General features: G+C 38.9%; 1 protein-coding gene across 2 annotated transcripts in view; it reads left to right on the top strand.

Moving 5' to 3' along the window:
* Positions 1-23,094, top strand: part of ARHGAP10 (Rho GTPase activating protein 10) — a 358,134-nt gene that overhangs the window by 298,753 nt on the left and 36,287 nt on the right. For both annotated transcript variants that reach the window (XM_043484882.1, XM_043484888.1), the window contains exon 19: positions 1,106-1,253. In XM_043484882.1, coding sequence (XP_043340817.1) covers positions 1,106-1,253 — 148 coding nt within the window. The remainder of the gene's footprint in view (positions 1-1,105; positions 1,254-23,094) is intronic.

The following is a 23,094-nucleotide window of genomic DNA, read 5'->3' as shown; positions in this document are numbered from 1 at the left end:
CAGTGTCTGTTAGGGTGATGTCTAAATATTTTATATTAGGACTTCATTGAAGGCTGAAGGGACTCCAGTGTTGGGGATGGGAAGCTTCTGAACTCAGGTCTTGGCAGCAATGGAAATTTTATTATAAATCACCTTTGTGATATGCTTCCCTATATGGCACAGTTTGGAGCGTTCCAGGTGGCACTTATGGTCAAGAACCCTTTTGCCACTGCAGGAGACTAAGAGACATGGGTTTGATCCCTGGTTGGGAAGATCCCCTGGAGGAGGGCAGGGCAACCCACTCCAGTATTCTTGTCTGGAGAATCCCATGGACAGAGGAGCCTGGCGGGCTACAGTCCACGGGGCCACAAAGAGTCGGACAAACGACTTAGGACGCACGCATGGCGCAGCTTGCGATTCTCAAAGAAAAAATGTTGCTGAGGAAAGAATCAGGATATTTGAATTAATGTTGTTGTTGCTGACAGATGAATGACACTGTAGATAATGAAGGTACTGATATTCTAGGTTTCATAAGTAGAGGGGAAGTATTTAAGGGAGGTTGGAGGATATTAAACAAATTGATTAAACATACAGAGCATTTTATGAAAAATGTATGTGGACTCTGAAAGGTAATTTCATAAGCACAGGCTATTTTTAAATGTGTAAAAAATATTTGCAGTCGTATGTTTCTGTTTATGTAGTTTGAAAAAAAAATTGAAACTAGCGTTCTGGCATAAATATAACCCTGTGTGAAATTGAATGGGATATTTGTTTTTAGTGTTTTATCCTGGTTACTTCCTTTGTGGATGAAGAGCTGTGGCATTGTCAACATCTGGTGGAGATGATTAGACTTGTTTAGTTTGGGCATGACTCTATTTTGAAATATAATGATTTGATGTTGCTTTTACTTACTATTAATGAGAAATTTTATTTTGAAATCTTCTGTTAAAAAATAAATAAAAGATTTATGATTTTATGCCCAAAATTTAAAGGCATGGATTTTTGGCTCCAGCAGCCCATTTGGGGTGGACTCCAAATCAAATGTTGTTTGGGATTGGTATACTGTTGCAAAACCCAAGTTTCTGTTCATGGAAAACAATTAATGTCCTTTGTGTTTCGATGGCAGATTTTTAGGACCCCGCCTGATGCCACATTGCCTGAGCCAGTCCCCCTGTCAGCACCCCCAAATGCTCCGCCGAGACAATCAAAGAGGCAAGGCCAGAGGACTAAGAGACCCGTGGCTGTATATAACCTCTGTCTTGAACTGGAAGATGGTAAGATGTTCATTACGTTTTTCTTCTTGCCTTTGTCCCCAGGGCAGGCCATGGTTTCCCATCCTTTGTGTTTTTAAACTTCCTTCTACCCTTAAGATTATAATTTTTTGAGATTAACAGAGAGGGTAAAGCTTTTGCCTCAGGAAGAGCATGCAAAGTTTCAGTTTGTGTTTGTCTTTGTTATGCACGGTTCTTTTTTTACTTTGAAAAAGACAGCTTACATTTCTTTTTTGGGAGGCTTGTGTGACCTCCTGTGAGGTTATATAACCCTGAGACAAATGCAAGAGGAACTAAAATGAAAGCAGGTCTTTTGCAAGAGGAGCAGATCCAGTCTGATGTTCAGTGCATTGAGATCAAAGGCGCAGGTCACGGTTGCACTGGGTCTGTGCTTCTGTACCATCCTTGCCCCAGTTTTCTGACTTTCTCCTGAGGCGGGTGTCTTATCCGGTGGCAGAGGTGGCAAACTGACCACGGTCGGGGCTTGCCTGAGTGGACCAAGCTACACTGGGACTCTGATCAGTGGAAGCCCTCACTTTCCATCCAAACCACCCTGTTCCAGCTCACTGGTGTCCTGTGGTTGCCACCTGTCTCAGCATTGCCACCTGTCTCAAATTGGAATTTTAAACAGTGATCCTTACAGAACAAGGCTGTGAGCTCATTGGACACACCCAGTTGCTGATTTGTAACCATGTGGTCAGTGGTGTGGGGAATAAGACTGAAACTACTGAAGTTTTATTGGTTTGGCGGTATGAGGTGATTGTCAAAGGGAGGGAAGAAATGAAGATAGAAACAAATCCAGTACCTCCATCATACGCAGCTGTATAATCAAATATCCACATAGCTGATATCCAAAGATCCAAGCCAGCAAGTGACATGTGTCTTTAACTCCCAGGGGGTCTGTGCAGGAGGACTCAGAATGCCTCCTGTAATAACATTGAGGGCTAAGGCGTTCCAATATTCTTTTAAAGTATTTAAGACATACGTGCATGTGATACAAGTGTTAGTTTTACAGTCACATCCATATTTTCCAGAGTAAGGGCATGATTTGTTGTGTTATTGCCTTAGCCGTGTCCAACTCTTTGCAACCCTATGGACTGTAGCCTGCCAGGCTCCTCTGTCCATGGAATTCTCCAGGCAAGAATACTGGAGTGGGTAGCCTTTCCCTTCTCCAGGGGATCTTCCTGATCCAGGGATTGAACCCGGGTCTCCCACATTGCAGGCAGATTATTTACCATCTGAGTCACCAGGGAAGTCCTATGATTTAAAGCAACCTCTAATTTCAGACCTGCCTTTTAGTCCTTGGTGTCAGCTTCTGAGCCCAGCTAACTTTTTATCCTCTCCTCTTTTTTTTTTTTCCCTCACATTCACTATCTCTCCAGAGTTGCTAATAGGGAGTAAAGCTGACTGGTTTGAATTGCACCTTGACTTTTATCTCACTTGTCCTTTGGTGGAATTAAAAGATTAGTGAGTGAGGCATATGTTGGAAAGTAGGAGGGGGAAAGAAATCAAGGTGACAGGAAACAGTACCTACACAGGCTCATCAACTTTGAGCAAAATCGAATTGGCTCTCATTTCATAAAAGAAATGATCAAGGAGGGACCTTTCGTTTTAGCGTTGCATCTACTTGGGGGGCAGGTATTTTTAGCAACTGAATCAGAATATCCAGTCATGTGAATATAGTTTACTAAGCTTTTGATCATTGGGTTGCTGAGTGATTATTTTTAATGGATAAGAAACTGCTGAAGTGGTATTTAGCATGTTTTTTATGGATATATTCAAAATGGTGTACAATCATAGCTTTTCTGATTTTTAACATAATAATTCTTTAAAATTTTTAATTATAAAGAAAAAAGATTGACAAATATTTAATTCCTTTAGTCTGTTTTTATATTCACTATTTATATGATGTTTTAATCTACATTTTGTCTTTTTATAAACTTTTTGTTAATTCTTGATTTCAGCCTTTGTTTTTTTTTGAATGTTGTTACGACCACAAAAGCTCATGATTTTGGTCATGGAGTGATTTTGTTTTATCTCACAGGTCATAAGATAAAGCAACTGAAAACTGTTATTTATCTTCTCCCCTCACCCCAACTATTTGTAGCTCAGCTTTAGTGAAACTCAAATTGTGTAAAAAAGGATTGTTTCAGAGAGAACAAAGTGGGAGCCATATTTCGCATATTCTAAAAAAGGAAATAAATGAAGAGGTGGTGAAAATGCTTTTGAAAGGAAGCATACAGAAAAAGGATACTAAAAAGCTTTGTTATTGATTACTTAGCATACTGAAAACTCTACCCTTTCAAAAAAAAAATCTCTTCATATCACCAGGACTAAATGTTTTTCAGCTCTATTTGGAATTTTCAAAAGTTTAATATTTTTATGCATTTTTTCTTATTTATGGTCATTGGGTCACTTCTCATGTTTATCTAGTTTTGGTTAAAGTATGCTTTATAGCCAACTTTGGTTGATTTATTTTTCCAAATTGTCTGGTTTGAGTCCAGTAGGAAATTTAAATGCAAGTGTGTTTCCACCCTTACCCCCCATTTATTCACTGTAGTACAAATTAGATTTAACAAAGTCCAGTACAAATTTATTTTTTTTTTAAGTTAGGTAATTTATTTGCCAAGATTCAAGGAATTAGTTTGGATGACTAGAGATTTTCTTTCTTTCTTTCTTTCTTTTTTTTTAATGTTTTACTAGCATATAGTTGCTTTGCAGTGTTGTGTTATTTGAGGATTTTCTTAAGCTTTTTCGGTCACAGATTTGGTATTTGAGTGAAGTGGTTTGTAGTATGTTATTTCTTCTTCTGCATGCAGTAGGGTGTGAAACTATAATATGTGATGTATGGGACAGCCAACCCTGGAAAACACTTAGAATTGGTTTCAGTTCAACATGTAGCAAATCAGAAAGTCATTATTACCAGTCAGCAAGCCTGATGGCATGAGCTGAAGTAGGATAGGCTTGAAAAGCGGAGTCCTAGCTTTGCCTGTGTGAACTGGGGGAGACACCCTCTGCTGTTACACATGGTTCTTATTATGTTTTTTTAATCCCCCCCCCCAAATTTAATTAAAGATACTTAGTATCTTTACTTTCAGTTCAGTTCAGTTGCTCAGTCCTGTCTGATTCTTTGTGACCCCATGAATCACAGCACACCAGGCCTCCCTGTCCATCACCACCTCCTGGAGTTTACTCAAACACATGTCCATCGAGTCGGTGATGCTATCCAGCCATCTCATTCTCTGTCGTCCCCTTCTCCTCCTGTCCCCAAACCCTCCCAGCATCAGAGTCTTTTCCAGTGAGTCAACTCTTCGCGTGAGGTGGCCAAAGTGTTGGAGTTTCAGCTTCAGCGTCAGTCCTTCCAATGAACACCCAGGACTGATCTCCTTTAGGATGGATTGGTTGGATCTCCTTGCAGTCCAAGGGACTCTGAAAAGTCTTCTCCAACACCACGGTTCAAAAGCATCAATTCTTTGGTGCTCAGCTTTCTTTATAGTCCAACTCTCACATCCATACATGACCACTGGAAAAATCATAGCCTTGACTAGACAGATCTTTGTTGACAAAGTAATGTCTCTGCTTTTTAGTATGCTGTCTAGTTTGGTCATAACTTTCCTTCCAAAGAGTAAGCGTCTTTTAATTTCATGGCTGCAGTCACCATCTGCAGTGATTTTGGAGCCCACCAAAATAAAGTCTGACACTGCTTTAGCAAAGGTATAATTGGCATTGACACATTTAACCATACTGCATATGTAGGCTCATTATTTCCCTTTGTTAATACGTGATTTAATGATATTAGACTTGTTATTTGCAGGAAACTTTGCAATGTAGTTTCCTAAGGACCTCTGTTGATGATTAATATGAACTGAAATGGATATAGTATCTAGCTAGATTTCTAGAGCAACTGTTAAATCTTCTCTGAAATTCTTATCTTATTATTTTGTAGAAGCCATATTGTTCACTTTAATATAGCATTTTATACTCTCAAAACCTTAAAGCTGAGTAGCTTTAGCTAAGTCAGTTGAGAAATAGTGAAATATGAGGTAGGCTGCTCAGTGCTAAAAAGTAGATGAAAAAATCAAAGATTCCCTTTTATTTTATTCTCAATTTATGTTCCTGTGTTTTTATTTCCTCAGAAGTGGTAGTAAAGTAACTTGAAAAAAGTTAATGTGTTTTTGTTTTCACCTGCCCACTCCAAATTTATGTCCTTATTACCTCTTTTTTAATCACATGGATTTCAGATGTACATTATAATTTGACATCTGTATACACTAGAGGTTAATCACCAGCACAAGTTAGTTATCATCCATCATCATACAGTTGACCTTCAACCCTTTCATCCACTTCCCAACCCTCTTTCCCTCTGATAACTGCTAATCTGTTTTCTGTATCTATATATTTGTTTTATTTTGTATTTGTTGTTTATTGTTGTTTGTTTTTAAGATTCCATATGTGAGTGAAGTAATACAGTATTTTTCTTTCTCTCTCTGGCTTACTTCATATAGTAAAATACTTCCAGGGTCCTTCTATGTTGTCACATATCAGGATTCCATTCTTTTTCATGGCTGAGTTACATATATACATATGCAATATATATGGTACACACATATATCCATTCATCTGTCAGTGGACACAGGTTGTTTCCCACAGCTTGGCTGTTATAAATAATGCTGCAGTGAAAATCGGGGTGCATGTGTGTTTTAGCATTAATGTTTTTGTGTTCTTCAGGTGAGTACTCAGAAGTGGAATAGCTGGGTCACATGGCGGTTCTATCCTTCATCTCTTGAGGAACTGTTTTCCCTAATGGCTGTAGCAAGTTACTTTCCTACCCGCAGTGCTCCAGGGTTCTCGTTTCTCCACAGCTTCTCCAGCATTTTCTTATCTTTGAGAATAGTCATTCTAACAGGTGTGTGGTGATACCTCATTATGATTTTTGATTTGCATTTTCCTCATGATGGATGATGTTGAACATCTTTTCATGTGTCTTTTGGCCATTTCTATGTCTTCTTTGGGAAGTGCTCGTATTCTCTGCCCGTTTTAAAGTTTTGTTGATTTATTGCCTTACTTTTGGCTGCCCTAGGTCTTCTGTAGTTGCGGTGACTAGGGGTTCCTCCTCCTTGTGGTCCATGGGCTTGTTGTGGTGGTGGCTTCTCTTGAGGAGCATAGGCTCCAGGGCCTTTGGGCTTCAGTGGTTATGGCTCATGGGCTTGTAGGATCTTCTCAGACCAGGCGTCGAATCTGTGTCCCCTGCATTGCAAGGCGGCTTTAAACCACTGGACCACCAGGGAAGCCCTCAGCCCATTTCTAACATGGGTTGTTTTATTTATTTTTTGTTTTTATTGTTAATTTGTATGAGTTCTTTATACGCTGACATTTTAAAGTGTTAAGCCTTATTGTATATGTGGTTTTCTAATATCTCCTTACATTCTGTAGGTTTGCCTTTTCATTTTGTTGATAGTTTCTTTTGCTGTGCAGGATTATATAATCTCATTTGTTTATTTTGCTTCTGTTTCCCTTGCCTTTGGAGTCACATCCACAAAAAAAATTAGCTATGACCAATGTCAGTGAGTTCACTGCCTTCGTTTTCAAGGTATTTTATGGTTTCAGCTCTTACATTCAAGTGTCTGATCCATTTTGAGTTAATTTTTGTGTCTGGTCATTCTTTGGCATGTGGCTGTCTAGTTTTCCCAGTGCTGTTTATTGAAGAGACTGTCATTTCTACGTTTTATGTTATTTGTTCCGTAATTTAATTGTCCATGTGTGTGAAAGTTTATGTCTGGAATCTCGGTTCTGTGTTTTTGACCTGTGTGTCTGCTTTTGCTCCAGTACCGTACTGTTTGGATTACTATAGCTTTGTAGTGTACTTGGAATAAAAGGAGTATAATACCTCCAGCTTTGTTGTTCTTTCTCAAGATTGTTTTGGCTATTTGGGGTCTTTTATGGTTCCATACAATTTTTAGAATTATTTGTTCTGGTTCTGTGGAATATGCCATTGGCATTTTGGTAGGAATTTCATTTTGATAGGAATTTTGATAGGCATTTGATAGGAGTTTGAATCTGTAGATAGCATAGATATTTTAGCAATATTTTTCTAATCTGTGAGCATGGAATATTTTTCCATTTATTTGTGTCTCCTTTGATTTCTTTCTAGTGTCTTGTAGTTTTCAGTTTACAGATCTTTCACCTCCTTGGTTAAATTGATTACCAGGTATTTCATTATTTTTGATGCAAGTTAAAATGGGATTGTTTTCTTAATTTCTGTTTCTGGTAGTTTGCTGTTAGTGTATATAAAAGCCACAAAATTCTATATATTGATTTTGTATCTTGCAACTTTAATGAATTCATGTATTCTAACAGTCTTTTTTTTATTGGAAGCTTTTAGACTTTTATATATATGGTATTATGTCATCTGTGGATGGTGACAGTTTTATTTCTTCCTTTCTAGTTTTGATATCTTTTATTTCTTTTCTTCCATAATTATTGTGACTAGGACTTTCAGTACTGTGTTCAATAAAAGTAAGGTGAGAGTGGGCATCCTTGTCTTGTTCCTAATCTTCAGGAAAAACTTTCAGCTTTTCACTGTTAGAATATGATGTTAGCTGTGGATTTGTCACATATGGCCTCAGTTATGTAAAGGTTCATGCCCTTTACATGCACTTTGTTGAGAGTTTTTACCATAAATGGATGTTGAATTTTGTGAAATGCTTTTTTTGTCACCTATTGAGATGCTCATATGGTTTTTATTCTTTAGCTTTGTTAATGCGATGTATCATATTGATTGATTTATGGGTGCTGAACCAATCTTACATCTCTGGAATAAATCCCAATTGATAATGATGTAAGATCCTTTTAATCTATTGTTGAATTTCATTTGCTAATATTTTGTTGAGATTTTTTTTCATCTATATTCATCAAATTCACCTGTAATTTTCTCTTTTTTTGTGGTGTTCTTATATGGTTTTGGCATCAGGGTAATTCTGGCTTCATAAAGCATGTATGAAAGATTTCTCTCCTTTTCATTTTTTTCTTGGGGAAATGCTTGAGCAGGCTGGGTTTTAAATCTTTGAGTGTTTTGTAGAATTTGCTAGTGAAGCCATCTGCCTGGGTTTTTGTTTGTTGAGAGATTTTTGATTACTGTTTCAACCTCCTTACTAGTAATTGATCTAGTTTAGATATTTTCTTTCTTCTTGATTTAGTCTTAGAAAATGGCATGTTTCTAGGAATTGATCCATTTATTCTAGGTTGTCCACAGTTTGTTAGTTTATGATTGTTTGTAGTAGTTTTTCGTGATTCTTTGTATTTCTTTAATTGTTACTTCCCCTCTTTCATCTCTGATTGTATTTAATTGAGTCCTCTCTTTTTTCCTCGGTAAGTCTAACTAAAGGCCTATCAGTTTTTGTTTGTTTTTTCAGAAAACCAGCTTGTAGTTTTATTCATCTTTTCTATTGTTTTTTCATCTCCGTTTCATTATTTTCTAGTTTCTTTAGATGTGAAGTTAGGTTGTCTAATTGGAAATTTTCTTATTTCTTGAGGTAGGCTTGTATTGCTATGAATTTTCTTTGCTGCATCTCATTGGTTTTGGCATGTTGTATTTGTTTTTATCTCTAAATACTTTTTATCTATCCTTTGATTTCTTTGATGCATTGGTTCCTCAGTAGCCTATTTACCTTCATGATTTTGTGGATTTTACTTTTTTTTTTTTTCTCCTTGTGATTGATTTCTAGTTTCATACCACTGTGGTTGGAGAAAATGCTTGGTGTGTAATTTCAGTCTTGAAACTAGTGAAATCACATGTAACTTATCTTGGAGAATGTTCCACATGCACTTTAAAAGAGTGTATATTCTGCTTTTGGATGGAATGTTCTGTATTTGTAGATATTTATTAAGTCCATCTGATTGAATGCATTGTTTAAATTCAGTGTTTCCGTATTGATTTTCTGTCTGGATGATCTACCCACTGATGTAAGTGAGGTGTTAAAGTCCCCCGCTATAATTGTATTGCCTTTAATTAATTGCTTTGCATGTCCACTGATACTCACTTTTGTATATCTTGTGCTCCTCCACTGGGTGCATATACATTTATAAATCTTATCTCTTCTTGCTGTATTAACATGTTTATCATTATATAATTCCCTTCTCTCTCTTTTATTACAGCTTTTTTTTAAAGACCATTTTGTTTGATATGAGTGTAGTTTTCTCCAGCTTCCTTTTATTTCCATTTGTGTGGAATGTCTTTTTTATGTCCCTTCACTTTGAGTTTGTATGTGCCCTGTCTTCTGAAGTCTGTCTCCATTCAGCCATTCTCTCTTTTGATTGTAAAATTTAGTCTTTTTACATTTAAAACAATTATTGATAGGAATGTACTTACTGCCTTTATGTTAATTGTTTTCTGGCTGTTATTGTAGTTCTTCTCTGTTCCTTCTCTTTCTATTAATAGCTTCTTTTGTCTTGGTGGTTTTGTGTGTGTGGGGGTATATTGACATTTCTTCATCATTTTCTTCTGTATGTTTACTGTAAGCTTTTTCTCATGGTTTCAATGAGATTCACATATAACATTTTCACAGTAGCCCATTTTAAGTTGATAGCTGCAGCCTATTTTAAGTTGATAGGCACTTAAGGCTTTGGAATGTGTCCAAATTTATCTTTTTACTCCCCCATCACATTTTATACCTTTGAAAAAAGTTATTTTAGTAACTTTTAATGAATTTATTTATTTTTGGCCACACTGCACATCATGTGGGATCTTAATTCCCTAGCCAGGGATCAAACCCATATTCCCTGCATTGGAACATGGAGTCTTAACCATTGGACCACCAGGGAAGTCCTCACATTTTATACTTTTGATGACGCATTTTACATCTTTTTATTTTGTGCAGCTTTTGACTCATTATTTTAATTTTAGTTAATTTTACTACTTTTTGTCTTTTAACCTTCATATTTGCGTTTTAAGTAGTTGATTCATTATTTGTTTATTTTCATTATTTGTTGTTCATTATGTTTACCTCTTCCAGTGATCATTTTACTTTTATATGTTATCTCTTATTAGTGCCATTTCTTTTCAGCTTGAAAAATTCATTTTAGCATTTCTTACAGGGCTGATTTAGTGGTGATAAACTCGTTTAGCTTTAACTTATCTGGGAAACTCTTAATCTCCACTTCAGTTCTGAATGATAACTTTGTGGGTACAGAATTCTTGGTTGGAAACTTTTTTCTTTCAGCACTTTGAATATGTTGTATCACTCCATTCTGGCCTAAGTTTCTGCTGAAAAATTTGCTAATAGCCTTATGGGGCTTTGCTTGTATACAACAATTTTTTTTTCTCTTGCTGCTTTTAGAATTACCTCTTTATCCTTAACTTTTACCATTTTAATTGTATGTCTTGGTGTATGTCTTTTTGGTTTCATCTTGTTTGGAACTCTTAGGCTTCTTGGACCCTTGGAAAGTCTGTTTCCTTCCACAGATTAGGGAGGTTTTCAACCACTATTTCTTCAAGTAACTTTTCTGCCCCTTTCTCTCCCTCTTCTCCTTCTGTCACCCCTGTATATGAATATATTCTGCCTGATGTTGTCCCAAAGGTCCCTTAGCTTATCTTCACCTAAATTCTTTTTTTTTCTTTTTGCTGCTTTGTCTGGGTGAGGCCTGTTGTTTTGTCTTCCAGCTTGCTGATTTATTCTCTTGCCTCATTTAGTCTCCTGTTGAGTCCCTGTAGTGTATTTTTCAGTTCAGTTATAACTTACTTTTGGTACTTTCTTATCCTTAATGTCTCTTTGTTGAAGTTCTCATTGTATTCATCTGTTCTTCTCCCAAGTTCATTGAGTACCTTCATGACTATTACTTTGAACTCTGGACAGGTAAATTGCTTATCTTTGCTTTCTTTTGTTCTTTTTCTGAGGCTTTGTCTTTTTCTTTAGTTGGAAAATATTCCATTGTCTCTTCATTTTGTCTCATTTTGTGTTTGTTTCTATTACGGACTTTAAAAAAATGCACAATGTGAAAGTTGTGAGTTTTATTTGGGGCAAAATGAGGACTATAACCTGGGAGACAAAATTTCAGGTAGCTCTGAGAAACTGCTCCAAAGAGGTAGGGGGGCGGGGAGGTCAGTATATATGTGATTTCAGTAAAGGGGGAGTACATGCAATCAAGCACATATTCTTCTTTTCAGAAGGTTTCCATTAGTCACAAGGAACCATTGTTGCCATGAAGGATTTTAGTGCTTTTCTAGATATGAGTAGATACAAGAATTGTGCTCATAAAATCAGCTCCTGAGAATATCTAACTTTCTAAAAACCTGTCCTGTCAGTTTCCCAGAGCATAGAGTGCCTCATTTCTGCTCTCCACACCATGAATTCCTTCCAGGGGGTATTGAAAATTCAGCAACTGCAGCAACTCGTGATTTAATCCTTGTAGAGCTGGATGGCAAGTGTCGATTTGTAGTTGACATTATGTGTTAGGTAAATCAGCTCTCTCTCCCTGAATTGAAGGAATGCCCTTATCTAGGAGATTCCCTGTGGGGCTCAGAAGTGTTTTCCTGACTGGCCCACCAGAGCTAGGTACTCAGGGAATATTCACGGTGTGGGCAGCGTGTGCTCTCTTTTGGTGGGACTGTGGCTCCCGCTGTGGTGTCTGGTGGATGGGGCTGGCCCCCCAACTGTTAGCACCTTTTCCTATAAAGAGAGACTTTTGTTTGTTTTAATGTCCTCATATATAAGGAAAGTTCATGAGGCTATATGAAGTATATTCTTTGCTATTTCCTATTCAAGGCAGAGGAAACATTTTAAAAGAAGGTTGGGAGTGAGTGAGAAGATTATCATCTGAATTTTGACTAAGCTCTCCAATCCTTCCTTGATGCTAGCTCTAATTTTAAACAGAACTAGACATTCACAGGACTAGTTTTTATTTGTATCTTCTTGGGTAATTAGGTATTCTATGCCTATCTTCTTTTGTACATGATATAGCAGTTTGTTTGTTTAGACAACATAAAAAATATGACTTATAATGAGTTGAAAACAAAATCATCTTACAAGCCAATTGGCAAGATTTGATATTGTTTTAGAGTAGTTCTTACTTGGGTATCGTTAGGTTGGCACTTTCCCACTTGGATCCCCAATGTGCTAACTGTAGCACATTTTGTTGAACATGTATTATAGTCCTACACTGTGGTAGAGAACATGATGACAATGTAGAGCTTTGTCAGCAAAAATGTGAAAACACAACTGTTGAAGGGGAGATGGATTAACAATGAAACGGGACCATTTCTCTCCTTTCTTAAAGGAGGGAACCTATCCTGACATGCGTTAGTCTCTAAAATCAGATTAGAACAAATCTGTCTGTAGGAATCAAGAAGGCTTTTGAAAAAGGCTGGGTGGATAATTTAAGCTTAGGTTGTTTGGGCTTGAGTCAGAAGTAGGAATTGGAAATAAATAGTTGTCTGGTAGAGATGTTAAAGCAGGTTTTGGGGCTTCTGCAATGATCAGATGTGGAAGGTGAAGGCAGGTCATTAAAACAATCATCATCAACAACATTTTAGGCTCATAGGTAAATCTATTCCTTGTGTTTATATTTTAGTCTGGTCCTGAGGCTTTTTTTAGATAAAAATATTTAAACCATCTTCTCATCAAAAGGAAGAAATCTTCTCATTTTGTTAGTGTCATCAGTACATATTGTTATGTATAACTGCTTTAGAAAATAGGTTTGGTATAAGTAGTGTATATGAAAACCAGTGGATAGAGAAATATTACATAATGACTAAAATGTTGCGTCTTCCTAGAGAAAGTATGGTGTCATAAATTCTGAACAGTGTATTACAGAACTCAGTTTTCTCCTACTTTGCCTCACAGACATATCCATCCATTCATAGGCTTCTGTACAGGACAGGCAGCACCCACATACTCAAAGACGGTTCTTTCGGTAGAAGTCGAGGATGGCAGGCTGACAGTCATGGCCGCTAGGCGCTCCCTGCTCTCAGGCCCAGCAGAGTGTCTTAGAGGGTAAATGAGGAGTTTGGGGTTGACGTGTACAACTTCTCTAGTTCAAACAGTCAGCAAGGACCTGCTCTGCAGCACGGGGCTCTGCTCCATACTCTGTAAGAGCTCAAGTGGAGAGAGAATTTGAAAAAGAACAGATACCTGTGTGTGTGCAACTGAATCACTTAGCTGTCCACCTGAAACTCACATGGCATTGTCAATCAACCATGTGTGTGCTCGGTCGTGTCTGCCTCTTAGTGACCCCATGGACTGTAGCCTGCCAGGCTCCTCTGTCCATGGACTTCTCCAGGAAAGATTACTGGAGCGGGTCGCCATTTCCTTCTCCAGGCAATCTTCCCGACCCAGGATTGAACCTGAGCCTCTTGCATCTCCTGCATTAACAGGCAGATTCATTACCCCTGCGCCACCAGGGAAGCCCATTAATCAACTATACTCCAATATTTAAAAAAAAAAAAATGACCTTCATGAAGACATGCTTTTGTAAGTAAATTGTTACTACCCCATCCTCTTTCAAATTGTACCAGGGCCCTTATGTGAGAGAAGAACTGGTGTAAAACCTTGGTAGATGTGGATTTTCAGAGCTATTGGCATTTCCTTGTAGATATATCTGTTCCGTTTGCATAGAAGGATAACCAACCCAAGTAACTGGTCACAGGTAGATCTTTGTCTTAGGCTTGGTCATCTCGCGATTCTTACCTTTTTTTTTTTTTGCATGACCCTTCCTGGGTGGACCCTGGATAATAACTTCCCGAGGGTCAAGACCTCTTATCATCTTCTCAGAGCAAAGTCACAGTTCCGTAGCATGGAATTACCGTGTTGTGAAGTTAAATCTAAGATCACGCTTGACTCGGTGACAGCCTGTGTAGACAGATTATGTCTCACTATCGCAGTGATTAGATCAGTGGGTTGGAAAAGGCAGTCGGAATGTCAGGGCTGTGACTGAGTTGTGGCCTGCCCATAAATCCTGCACGCTGCCTCCTCTGCATGGGCGTCTCCCCAGTTGCCTCCCTGAAGCTCAGCCCCCGTCGTGTTAGCGACAAAGCACGAGGCAGCTTCTTATATGACTTCCTCTATAATCTTAACTGTGCTTCTGTGTGGGATGAACATTTCCCCCTTTCTCTGGAGGGGGGAAAAAGGCTTATTTAATGCCTTAAAAAAATACATAGCTGCTTTCTGTGGTGAAAATAAGTTCATGGCAGGTAACTTGAATTTATAGAAGAGAGAAGAAGTCTTTCAAGCTTGTCTCCCTGTGGTGTGGGTTTTTTCTTCACTTCTAATAGCTTTTATTTTAATTTCTAGTTCTGAATTCAAGCAGCTGTCACTCTCTTTATAGCCCCCTTTGAAATGCTTACAGCGTAGGAGGTAGCTGGGCTGTCTAAGAAACATCTTTTCAAACCAACCAAAGTATTGTTTATCCTGAATGAAATAGATTTTTTAAGGCTGTCAGGAGTGACTGATTTGAAACATTTCCTTTGGTAGCCAGGAAGATAAGGAGAAATCTTGAAGGGAAAGGTATTATCTCAATGTGGCCAAGTCCAAGTGACTTTGATTGCTCAGAAAACTCTTATGGACCATGATAAAAATTACCAGGTGCCCAGGACTTCCCTGATGGTCTAGTGGTTGAGACTCTGCACTTTGACTGCTGGGTTCCAGGTTCAGTTGCTGGGTCAGTGAACTAAGATCCCCAAGCTGTGCAGAGGAGCAAAAGAAAAATTTTACCAGGAGTAAAGAGTGCCATATACAATTACTAACCAAACAAACCTGTGGCCAGTTAGTTTGTACTTACTGAATCCTTCCCAGCTATTGAAGAAAAAAATGACGTGGGGTTGAGTCAGCTGTGGAGCCTGCTCCTATAACCAGTTGTCTTCTCATTGCCTTTTATGAACCCTGGGTCGCAATTGAGCAGCCTGACTCCTCCTAAATGCTCATTCTACTTCCCATGGCATTCCTGTGTGTCTTCTGAGCCAGTATTTAGAAGTCCAGTGTCACCCTTGGATGGGGGAATAAAAAAAATCTTCAATCCTGTTACAGTGAATTATTTACATCTAATATTTTGCATGTACTAATATTTGTTCTCTGAACTTAGCAACATGAATTTTTGAGCTTGAAATGTGATGATGGTCATGGTTTTAGTTTTCTCTTTGGGTCAAAATAGAAATAGTGGCTCTAATTCTCTGGTTATTATCTTAATTATTTCAAAGGTGGACTCTTAACATTTTTAATACTTACTGTGTTAATAGAATATGTAATTGAAGAGGGTAACACTCGTGCATAGGTACAGATACCATATTATATATATGCCAGCTACTGTTGTTAGCACTATTTGTTAAACTTATGTAATCCTTATAACAATCCTTTAGGTAGTACTGTTATCGGTATTTTATAATTGGGGAAACTGAGACTCAGAGAAGGTTCAGTAGCTTCCTTCAGTCTCCCAGCTGGCGAGTGACAATCCCAAGATTGACCAGTCAGATCCCAGAGTCTGGGCTCCTTACCACTCTGCTCAAGTACAAACCCAAGTGTCTCAACACAGGGTCTTCTCTTCTCTGGAGTTTTCCATGACCAATCTTTTCTGAGCTACCATGTGCCTTTCAAGCACTATATTGATTTACTTTTTTAATTTTAAGAATAATTCTTAGTTTTTTCATTAGAAACAGTGGCTAGTTATAAAGAAATCAGAGTGATGGTTTAATGAAAGAGATGGAGAAGAAAGGGCCTAAAGTGAGGATGGTTTTCAACCCAGGATACAATACACTGTTACAAAAATGAACTCCCAAGGGAAAGAGGGATGCCCATTTTTATGGGCAAGGAGGAGGGAAAATAGTCATTTTATTTCAGTATTATATTGTGTTTTATCATGATGTTTGTACCCGTTTACCTCAGTGAACGAGTGTCTGGTCTTATGTTAGTAGTAAAGTGAAAAGTCTCCGTTCGATTCCATTACTTCAGTCCCTGCCCCCAGGTGCACCTGCAGACCGGATCTGTAACCGCCTGTTAATACGTCAAGCCATGCCAGAGTGCCACCTCTCAGTTCTGAAGTTATCTAATATCAGCAATTTCAAAATTTTTTTCATTTAGTGCTTCAAAATAGTAAAGCAATATTAATTTCATGTCATTTCAGCCTATAGTTTCTTAAATCCTTTCGAAGTTGAAATTCCAAATTGGATTGCTAGCCACTGTTATGAGTAGGGTTGTACTGTGTGAAACTGCCCTGCTGTTTGTCTGTGTCAAAAATGATTGAATAGCAGCAGTTTGACATGGTTCAACCTATAGTTTATTTTTTCCTTCTAGAATCTTTCATATACACATAAGCATATATATAATTGTGTCCTTTATTTAAAAAAAGAACTACAGTATATCTGGTGTTGCTTTTCATGCCCACATAAAGAGAGCTGTCTCCTTTTATATTGCTGTGTATTATTCCATGTGTTCTGTTGTGTGGGTGTGCTCCTAGAAGCCTTGTATTCTACAGCCAAACACAAGCAATGTAGGTCCCTTACTAACCACACACAGGCTTCTCACCTTCCAAGTCTCTCTCTCTCTCACACACACAAACACAAATGTGTCCACAGAAATAATATACATAGTGTGTTTTTGAGTGGCTATAGCAAGTTATAAAACAGAATTTCAGAATCACCTCCTTTCTAACAGGAAAACTATGTGAATAAATGTATAAGCATAGAAATAAATCTGGAAGAATATTAGTCAGCTACGACAGTGGTTATCCTTAGAAAGTGAGAGTCTGATTTTCATCTTTAAATGTACCTATTTCTTTTCCCTTTTCATTATATACATATATAAATGCACATACACACATAAAACATGGATACAGATATGTGTAGTTAAGTTATAACAGTTTCAGCCTAACTGATGTAAGCTGTGCTTACTATTTGGTGTCTTGGGTGTAAGTTGAAGATTTTGAAGTAGAAAACACGAAGCAAAGCGCAAGGAGAAACATATGGAGTCCCACTAGCCTGAGGTGACCTGGAGAAACTTCCTTGGCAGCACATTGAGAATGGGGAGCCCTCCCTGCGTAGTGTTTTCCTGTTGGATTTAATGCGTCTTTCATCTCCCTCCTGGGCTGCTCTTATGGTCTCATTGCCTTAGCATTTTGGGGATCAGTATTACTGGAAATCCCTGGAGAAGGAAATGGCAACCCGCTCCAGTGTTCTTGCCTGGGAAATCCTATGGACAGAGGAGCCTGGCGGGCTACAGTCTATAGGGTCGCAGAAGAGTTGGACACAGTGACTGAGTGCACATATTTGTGGAAATACTTAGACAGCAATGAGTTTTATTGAATGGCAGCATTATGTGTGGTTAAGTTTGGATGTCACCTAACCTGGATTTCGGTCCCTGTCCTCTTCTGCTTGTCTTTTATGACCTAGGCAAATTCCCCTCCAAGCCTCATGAGTTTGGGTTAGTAAACTTCCTCATGGCTTTTGCCAAGAACAAATGAGTTAATGGCTGTAAGCACCCAACATTTAGTGCATACTCAAGAATTTTAGCTTACATTTTCCTGAGGACAAATAGAGGGCTTCATATGTACTTTCTGTGTCTTCTGCTTTCCAAGAAAATGTAACTTAGTCATTTATTTTTGGTTATTTTTGTCCAGCTTAGTAAGGAGACTTATTGGTTGCTACTTAAGGTCTTCATCTGGCAATTGATAATTTATATTGTTCAGGGGAAAAGAATGGAAGGGAGGAGAACAGGTAAATAGCTAGGAATCCAACAACCCTCCTTTCTCAGCTGGACTGGAAGGTGTTCCGAGCACAGTGCTCTAAATTTCCTGAGCTGTCAAAATGTCAGGCTTCCTCAGAAGTTTATGGAAGACAGCTTGATTCAGTATCTGATTACTTTTTGGTTCCTAAGGACAATAGTAGATGGTGGTCATATTTTTTGTTTGTTTATATAGGCAGAAATCTCAATCTGTAAATAATGCCTGAGGCCTGTGATTATGACATAAAAATGTTCTCTGCTTTACAGACTAAAGCAATTTGCTTTGACTTCTGTTGACATTGCAACTGAACTGGTCTTACTCACTTTGTAATTGAATTGCTGCAGACTTCCATTGACCTTTGTAAGTAGCAGAGGTGGTTCCTGGAGTGGTAACCTAATGCCTATTAGCTGCTGCTCTAACATTGTAATTGGGTCTGTGTTTTATGTCATGTGATTAGAGCACAGCTGATTCTCTCATCAGCTTTTCCCAGCTTATACTTTTGGCATATCTTAGCCATTTGGTAGCTTTTCAGGCAAGCATTATGTTCCATTTTTAACATCTTCAGGCAGTAGAAAATAAAATCTACTTTATAATTGTATGGAAATTTCATTACATCTTTTCGTGCCTTAATGTGACAGGAGTTTACTTTTACTCTGATTTGTTTTGTGTGTCGGTGGGGAAGATGCATCTCTGTGTACTTTTGTCTTTTTGACTTTGGGGACTGAGGGTGGGAGGTTATTCCATTAGAGTCACATTTCGCTTTTTTAGACACTGTTTCAGATAAAGAAATTATATTGCCGCAGTGAATTTTTCTTAGCTAGACTCTGACTGTCATTAATGTGCATGTTATTAAGTTTATCGTGGTTCCCATTGCGGTTTGTTGTGTTCCATGAGGCCAAATGGAATGAGAGGAACTGGGACATCTTGCCCCCCCGCCCAGCATGACACTGCATTGACTTGCAGCAGAGCCAAGAATTGGGGTCACTGGAGTTTTAGGAACCTTTCTTTCCACTTGACAGTTAGAGTTGGTCTCTCAGTGCACCTTTCACTGCTGAGAAGTGAAATTAGTGTTCTTTCCTTAATGGACAGTTGGCTGGTTAGTTTCTTATAGTCCCCTCACCTTTCTTTCCCTAATGGAAGACTTAGGATAGATTTTCTAATCAGAGAATCCAGACTGTTTTCTCATAGTAGTTGTTTACTACCTGCTGATCTATGGATAGCAAAGGAGAATTCCCTTTGCAGGGGAGGGTTGGATTTGCTCTTTTTAAAGAAATGTATCCCATCATATTAGCAATTATAAAAGTTTAATTTTAAATTCAAACTTTGAGTTTCCTATTCTGTCTTTATTATTCTAATTAGTTTAAGAAAGAAATTGCATGTATGTGCACATACACATGGAGTTGTGTACACTTTTGTGTATACATGCATGTGTGTGTACACTGTTCCAGTTAATTAAAGCTAATGAATAAGATGTAACTCTTTTGGCCTATGTTTTGAGAAGGATAAGAATACCTGGGCTGAAAACTATATCAGCTTTAATTTTTGTCTTGCTTTGGACGTCTTTTTCTCTCTGTTGATCTTATCTGTGTAATGCCACTATTGACAGTGTCTCATAAGGCAAGTTCTCTTAATTCCTTGGCCATTTTAGTTGATATGGACTGATGCAAAGCTGTGAAGGCAGTGCTGAGTTTTCTTTGGCTCTTAGGTGTTAATGGAGTCTGGGACCTGATCCTGTCACTTCTCAGTCATGCTGCTCACAGACTGCTCTGCCGTACACTGGTCATTCCGTGTTTATGCCGCAGCTTTTAGTTCTAGAAGCTCATAGAACTCCTCAGTGGAGGAGAGCCTCACTGAGGCTCTGGGTGAGTGTTTAAGTAGGTTATGAAGAAACAGGCCTGTTCACTTTTTTCGCCACCAAAGAGTGGACCACTTGATAAAACCAGTCTTAGATAGTCCAGTTAGGTAAGACAGGCTGTTCTTCTATGTTATTGGAATGTACATAGCCTTTTCCCATTTCCCTCAGTCTCACAGTAAATTTGGATATCTGGTCACCCTTGTATCTGCATGTTAGTTGTTACGGTGATGCTAGCACTAAGGACCAGATGCAAAACCAAAATGCTGGACAGAACTGTAATCCTTGCTTTGGAGCAGTAACTGTGCTCCAGCTGCTGCTGTGGAAGTCATGCTCCTTGACTCAGAGATGGAACCCTTGAAGGCTCCATCATTTACAACAGTCTCGCCCAGTAATGTGAAAGCAAGGAGACATTATGCTGTACTTTCAAGACTTAGGTGGGAAGAGTAAGGCCGTGAATGACTCAAGTGTTCTTGAGTGTCCTTGTTAAAAGTAGAGTGATATCCTAGGTGGGTGAGTATTCTAATCCAGTATGATAATTCTATGAGGTCTCATTCCTCATGAGTTAAGTAGTATACTTTGACTTGTGTTAACCACATTTCAGGGCTTCTGTGGTGGCCCAGCCGGTAAAGATTCTGCCTGCAAGGTGGGAGACCCAGGTTTGATCCCTGGGTCAGGAAGATCTGCTAGAGAAGGAAATGGCAGCCCACTCCAGTATTCTTGCCTGGAGGAGTCCATGGGCAGAGGAGCCCAGCAGGCTGCAGTCCATGAGGTCCCAAAGAGGCAGACATGACTGAGCAACTAACACACTTTCACAACTGCATTTCGGGGGCTATCACTGCTTGGTGCCTGCTACTCGCCCTGTGGGTGAAGTCATTAAAGGATGAACTGTGGCTACATCCTTTGATGTCTGTCAGCCTTAAAACCCCATAGTTAGTCCACATCCCATCTGTTATACTGGCCTTGTGAAGGCTGACGAGGGGATGTTTTTTTTCTTTTTTTCTTTTTTCTTTTCATTTATTTTTATTAGTTGGAGGCTAATTACTTTACAATATTGTAGTGGTTTTTGCCATACATTGACATGAATCAGCCATGGATTTACATGTGTTCCCCATCCCCATCACCCCTCCCGCCTCCCTCCCCCATCCCATCCCTCTGGGTCTTCCCAGTGCACCAGCCCTGAGCACTTGTCTCATGCATCCAACCTGGGCTGGTGATCTGTTTCACCCTTGATAGTATACTTGTTTCAATGCTATTCTCTCAGATCATCCCACCCTCGCCTTCTCCCACAGAGTCTAAAAGTCTGTTCTGTACATCTGTGTCTCTTTTTCTGTTTTGCATATAGGGTTATTGTTACCATCTTTCTAAATTCCATATATATGCAGCAGACGAATGGATAAGGAAGCTATGGTGCATATACACAATGGAATATTACTCAGCCATTAAAAAGAATTCGTTTGAATCAGTTCTAATGAAATGGATGAAACTGGAGCCCATTATACAGAGTGAAGTAAGCCAGAAAGATAAAGACCAATACAGTATATTAACGCATATATATATATTTTTTCTTTGATAGTGCTGGGTCTTCACTGCTCTGCACGGACTTTCTGTGGTTGTGGCGAGCGGGGGCTGCTCCTTGCGGCAGTGCCTAGGCTCCTCCTTGCAGTGGCTCCTCTTGTTGCAGAGCGCAGGCTCTGGGTGCATGGGCTTCGTGTGGAGGCACACGGGTTCAGTAGTTGTGGCTTGTGGGCTCTATAGTGGTATTTGTGGTGCTTGGGATTGGCTGTTCTGCAGTGCGTGGGAACCTCCCACACCAGGGCTCAAACCTGTAGCCCCTGCATTGGCAGGCAGACTCCCATCCATTGCGCCACCAGCCAAGTCCTGTTTTCTTTCTACTGTTCATATAGCTGAAGCATCACAGTGGCTCCTAGAAAGAGTTAGCTTTATTTTTGGAGGTCACATCCACATTTCTTCAGCCTTAGGTTTTGTTTACAAGGTCAAGTCCAACTGCGTTTTGAGTAAAGGGGAGGGTTTGGTTTATTCTACTTTACACTAGTCAGTGCAGTTTTAGAAACTAGTTTTTTTTTTTTTTTTTTTGGAATTAGTGTTTATTAAAGAATATCACTTGAGCATAATTTCTAGAAACTAGTTTTTGACCTGATGAAATATGGCAACTCAGACTTCATTTTAGCAGAGTAAGAATTATTTAGTCAGAGTATCTGTGAAATGAGTTTGGGAGTACTGTTCCTGATACCAGGCACCCCTCTCCTTTTCAGGACACTGTATGTCCCGTGTGACCTTAGGAGGAAAGACCACTGTGGCTCGAAGGAGATTTTATTGATGTCATAATATCTACCACATGATGGAAACTAGGGCAGCATGACTATTTTCTGCTTAGTTCAAAGGTCGTGTTTTGAACAGGCTTATATAAGTTAGCAAAACAAACAAAACTCTCCTCCTGCAGCATTTCATTATCCCCTCCCAGTTTCAGCCTCTTCGCGTTTAGCTTCATTACAACTGTGTGCTCCTGTGACTTGTACCCAGACATGTCTTTCCTTGGGGATAGCCTTTCCCAGTCTCCTCTGAAGTTGCAGGTGCTGCGTGCTCTTCAACTTCAGACATAAAGCCTAAATGTTTGGCACCTGAGTCTTCCTTGGGTGCAGCATTGTGAGAACACACACCAAATGGACAGAGAAGATGTTGACACTCTAAGCAAGACATTATTGGTTAATATTGGGAAGCCCTGTTTAAAAGACAGAGAATGCAGAATGACAAGAGGATAATTGTGCTGCAAAATGACAGGAGGATGAGTCCATGCACAAGGGGAGAGAGATTTGAGGCGTCTATTACCATGTCAGCTTTTCACCCCCTACTGGGGAAGGAGTGCACCTAGTTTTGGTAGAAGCCACCCGACGGGAGTCTGGCGGGAATACAGTCTGTGGGGTCACAAAGAGTGGGAATTGACTGAGCATGCACACTCACGCATGCACACTCAAAAGTAAAACAGGTTATTTTAGCCTTGAGATTTATTTCTATATACGTAGGTAGTGAATTTTCATATGTCTGATTATATTTTCTAGTTAATTTCCATTGTGATTTTGGAGATTTTTTCCCCCCTACGGAAGTCATACATACCAATCAATAATAAAAATATCAGTTAAGAATATTAGTTTTTTACTTTAAGGAATAGCCTGTGTATATTAATTATAGTATACAAGTAATCCTTGTTGAGTGGGTACACTAAAATATGAAATACATCAAATAGATTTTAGTTAATTCTAGTTTTTAGGG

Source organism: Cervus canadensis, chromosome 1 (assembly GCF_019320065.1).
Source record: "Cervus canadensis isolate Bull #8, Minnesota chromosome 1, ASM1932006v1, whole genome shotgun sequence".
Taxonomy (NCBI): domain Eukaryota; kingdom Metazoa; phylum Chordata; class Mammalia; order Artiodactyla; family Cervidae; genus Cervus; species Cervus canadensis.
The sequence above is the reverse complement of the archived record's forward strand: the minus strand, read 5'-3'. Positions and strand labels throughout refer to the sequence as shown.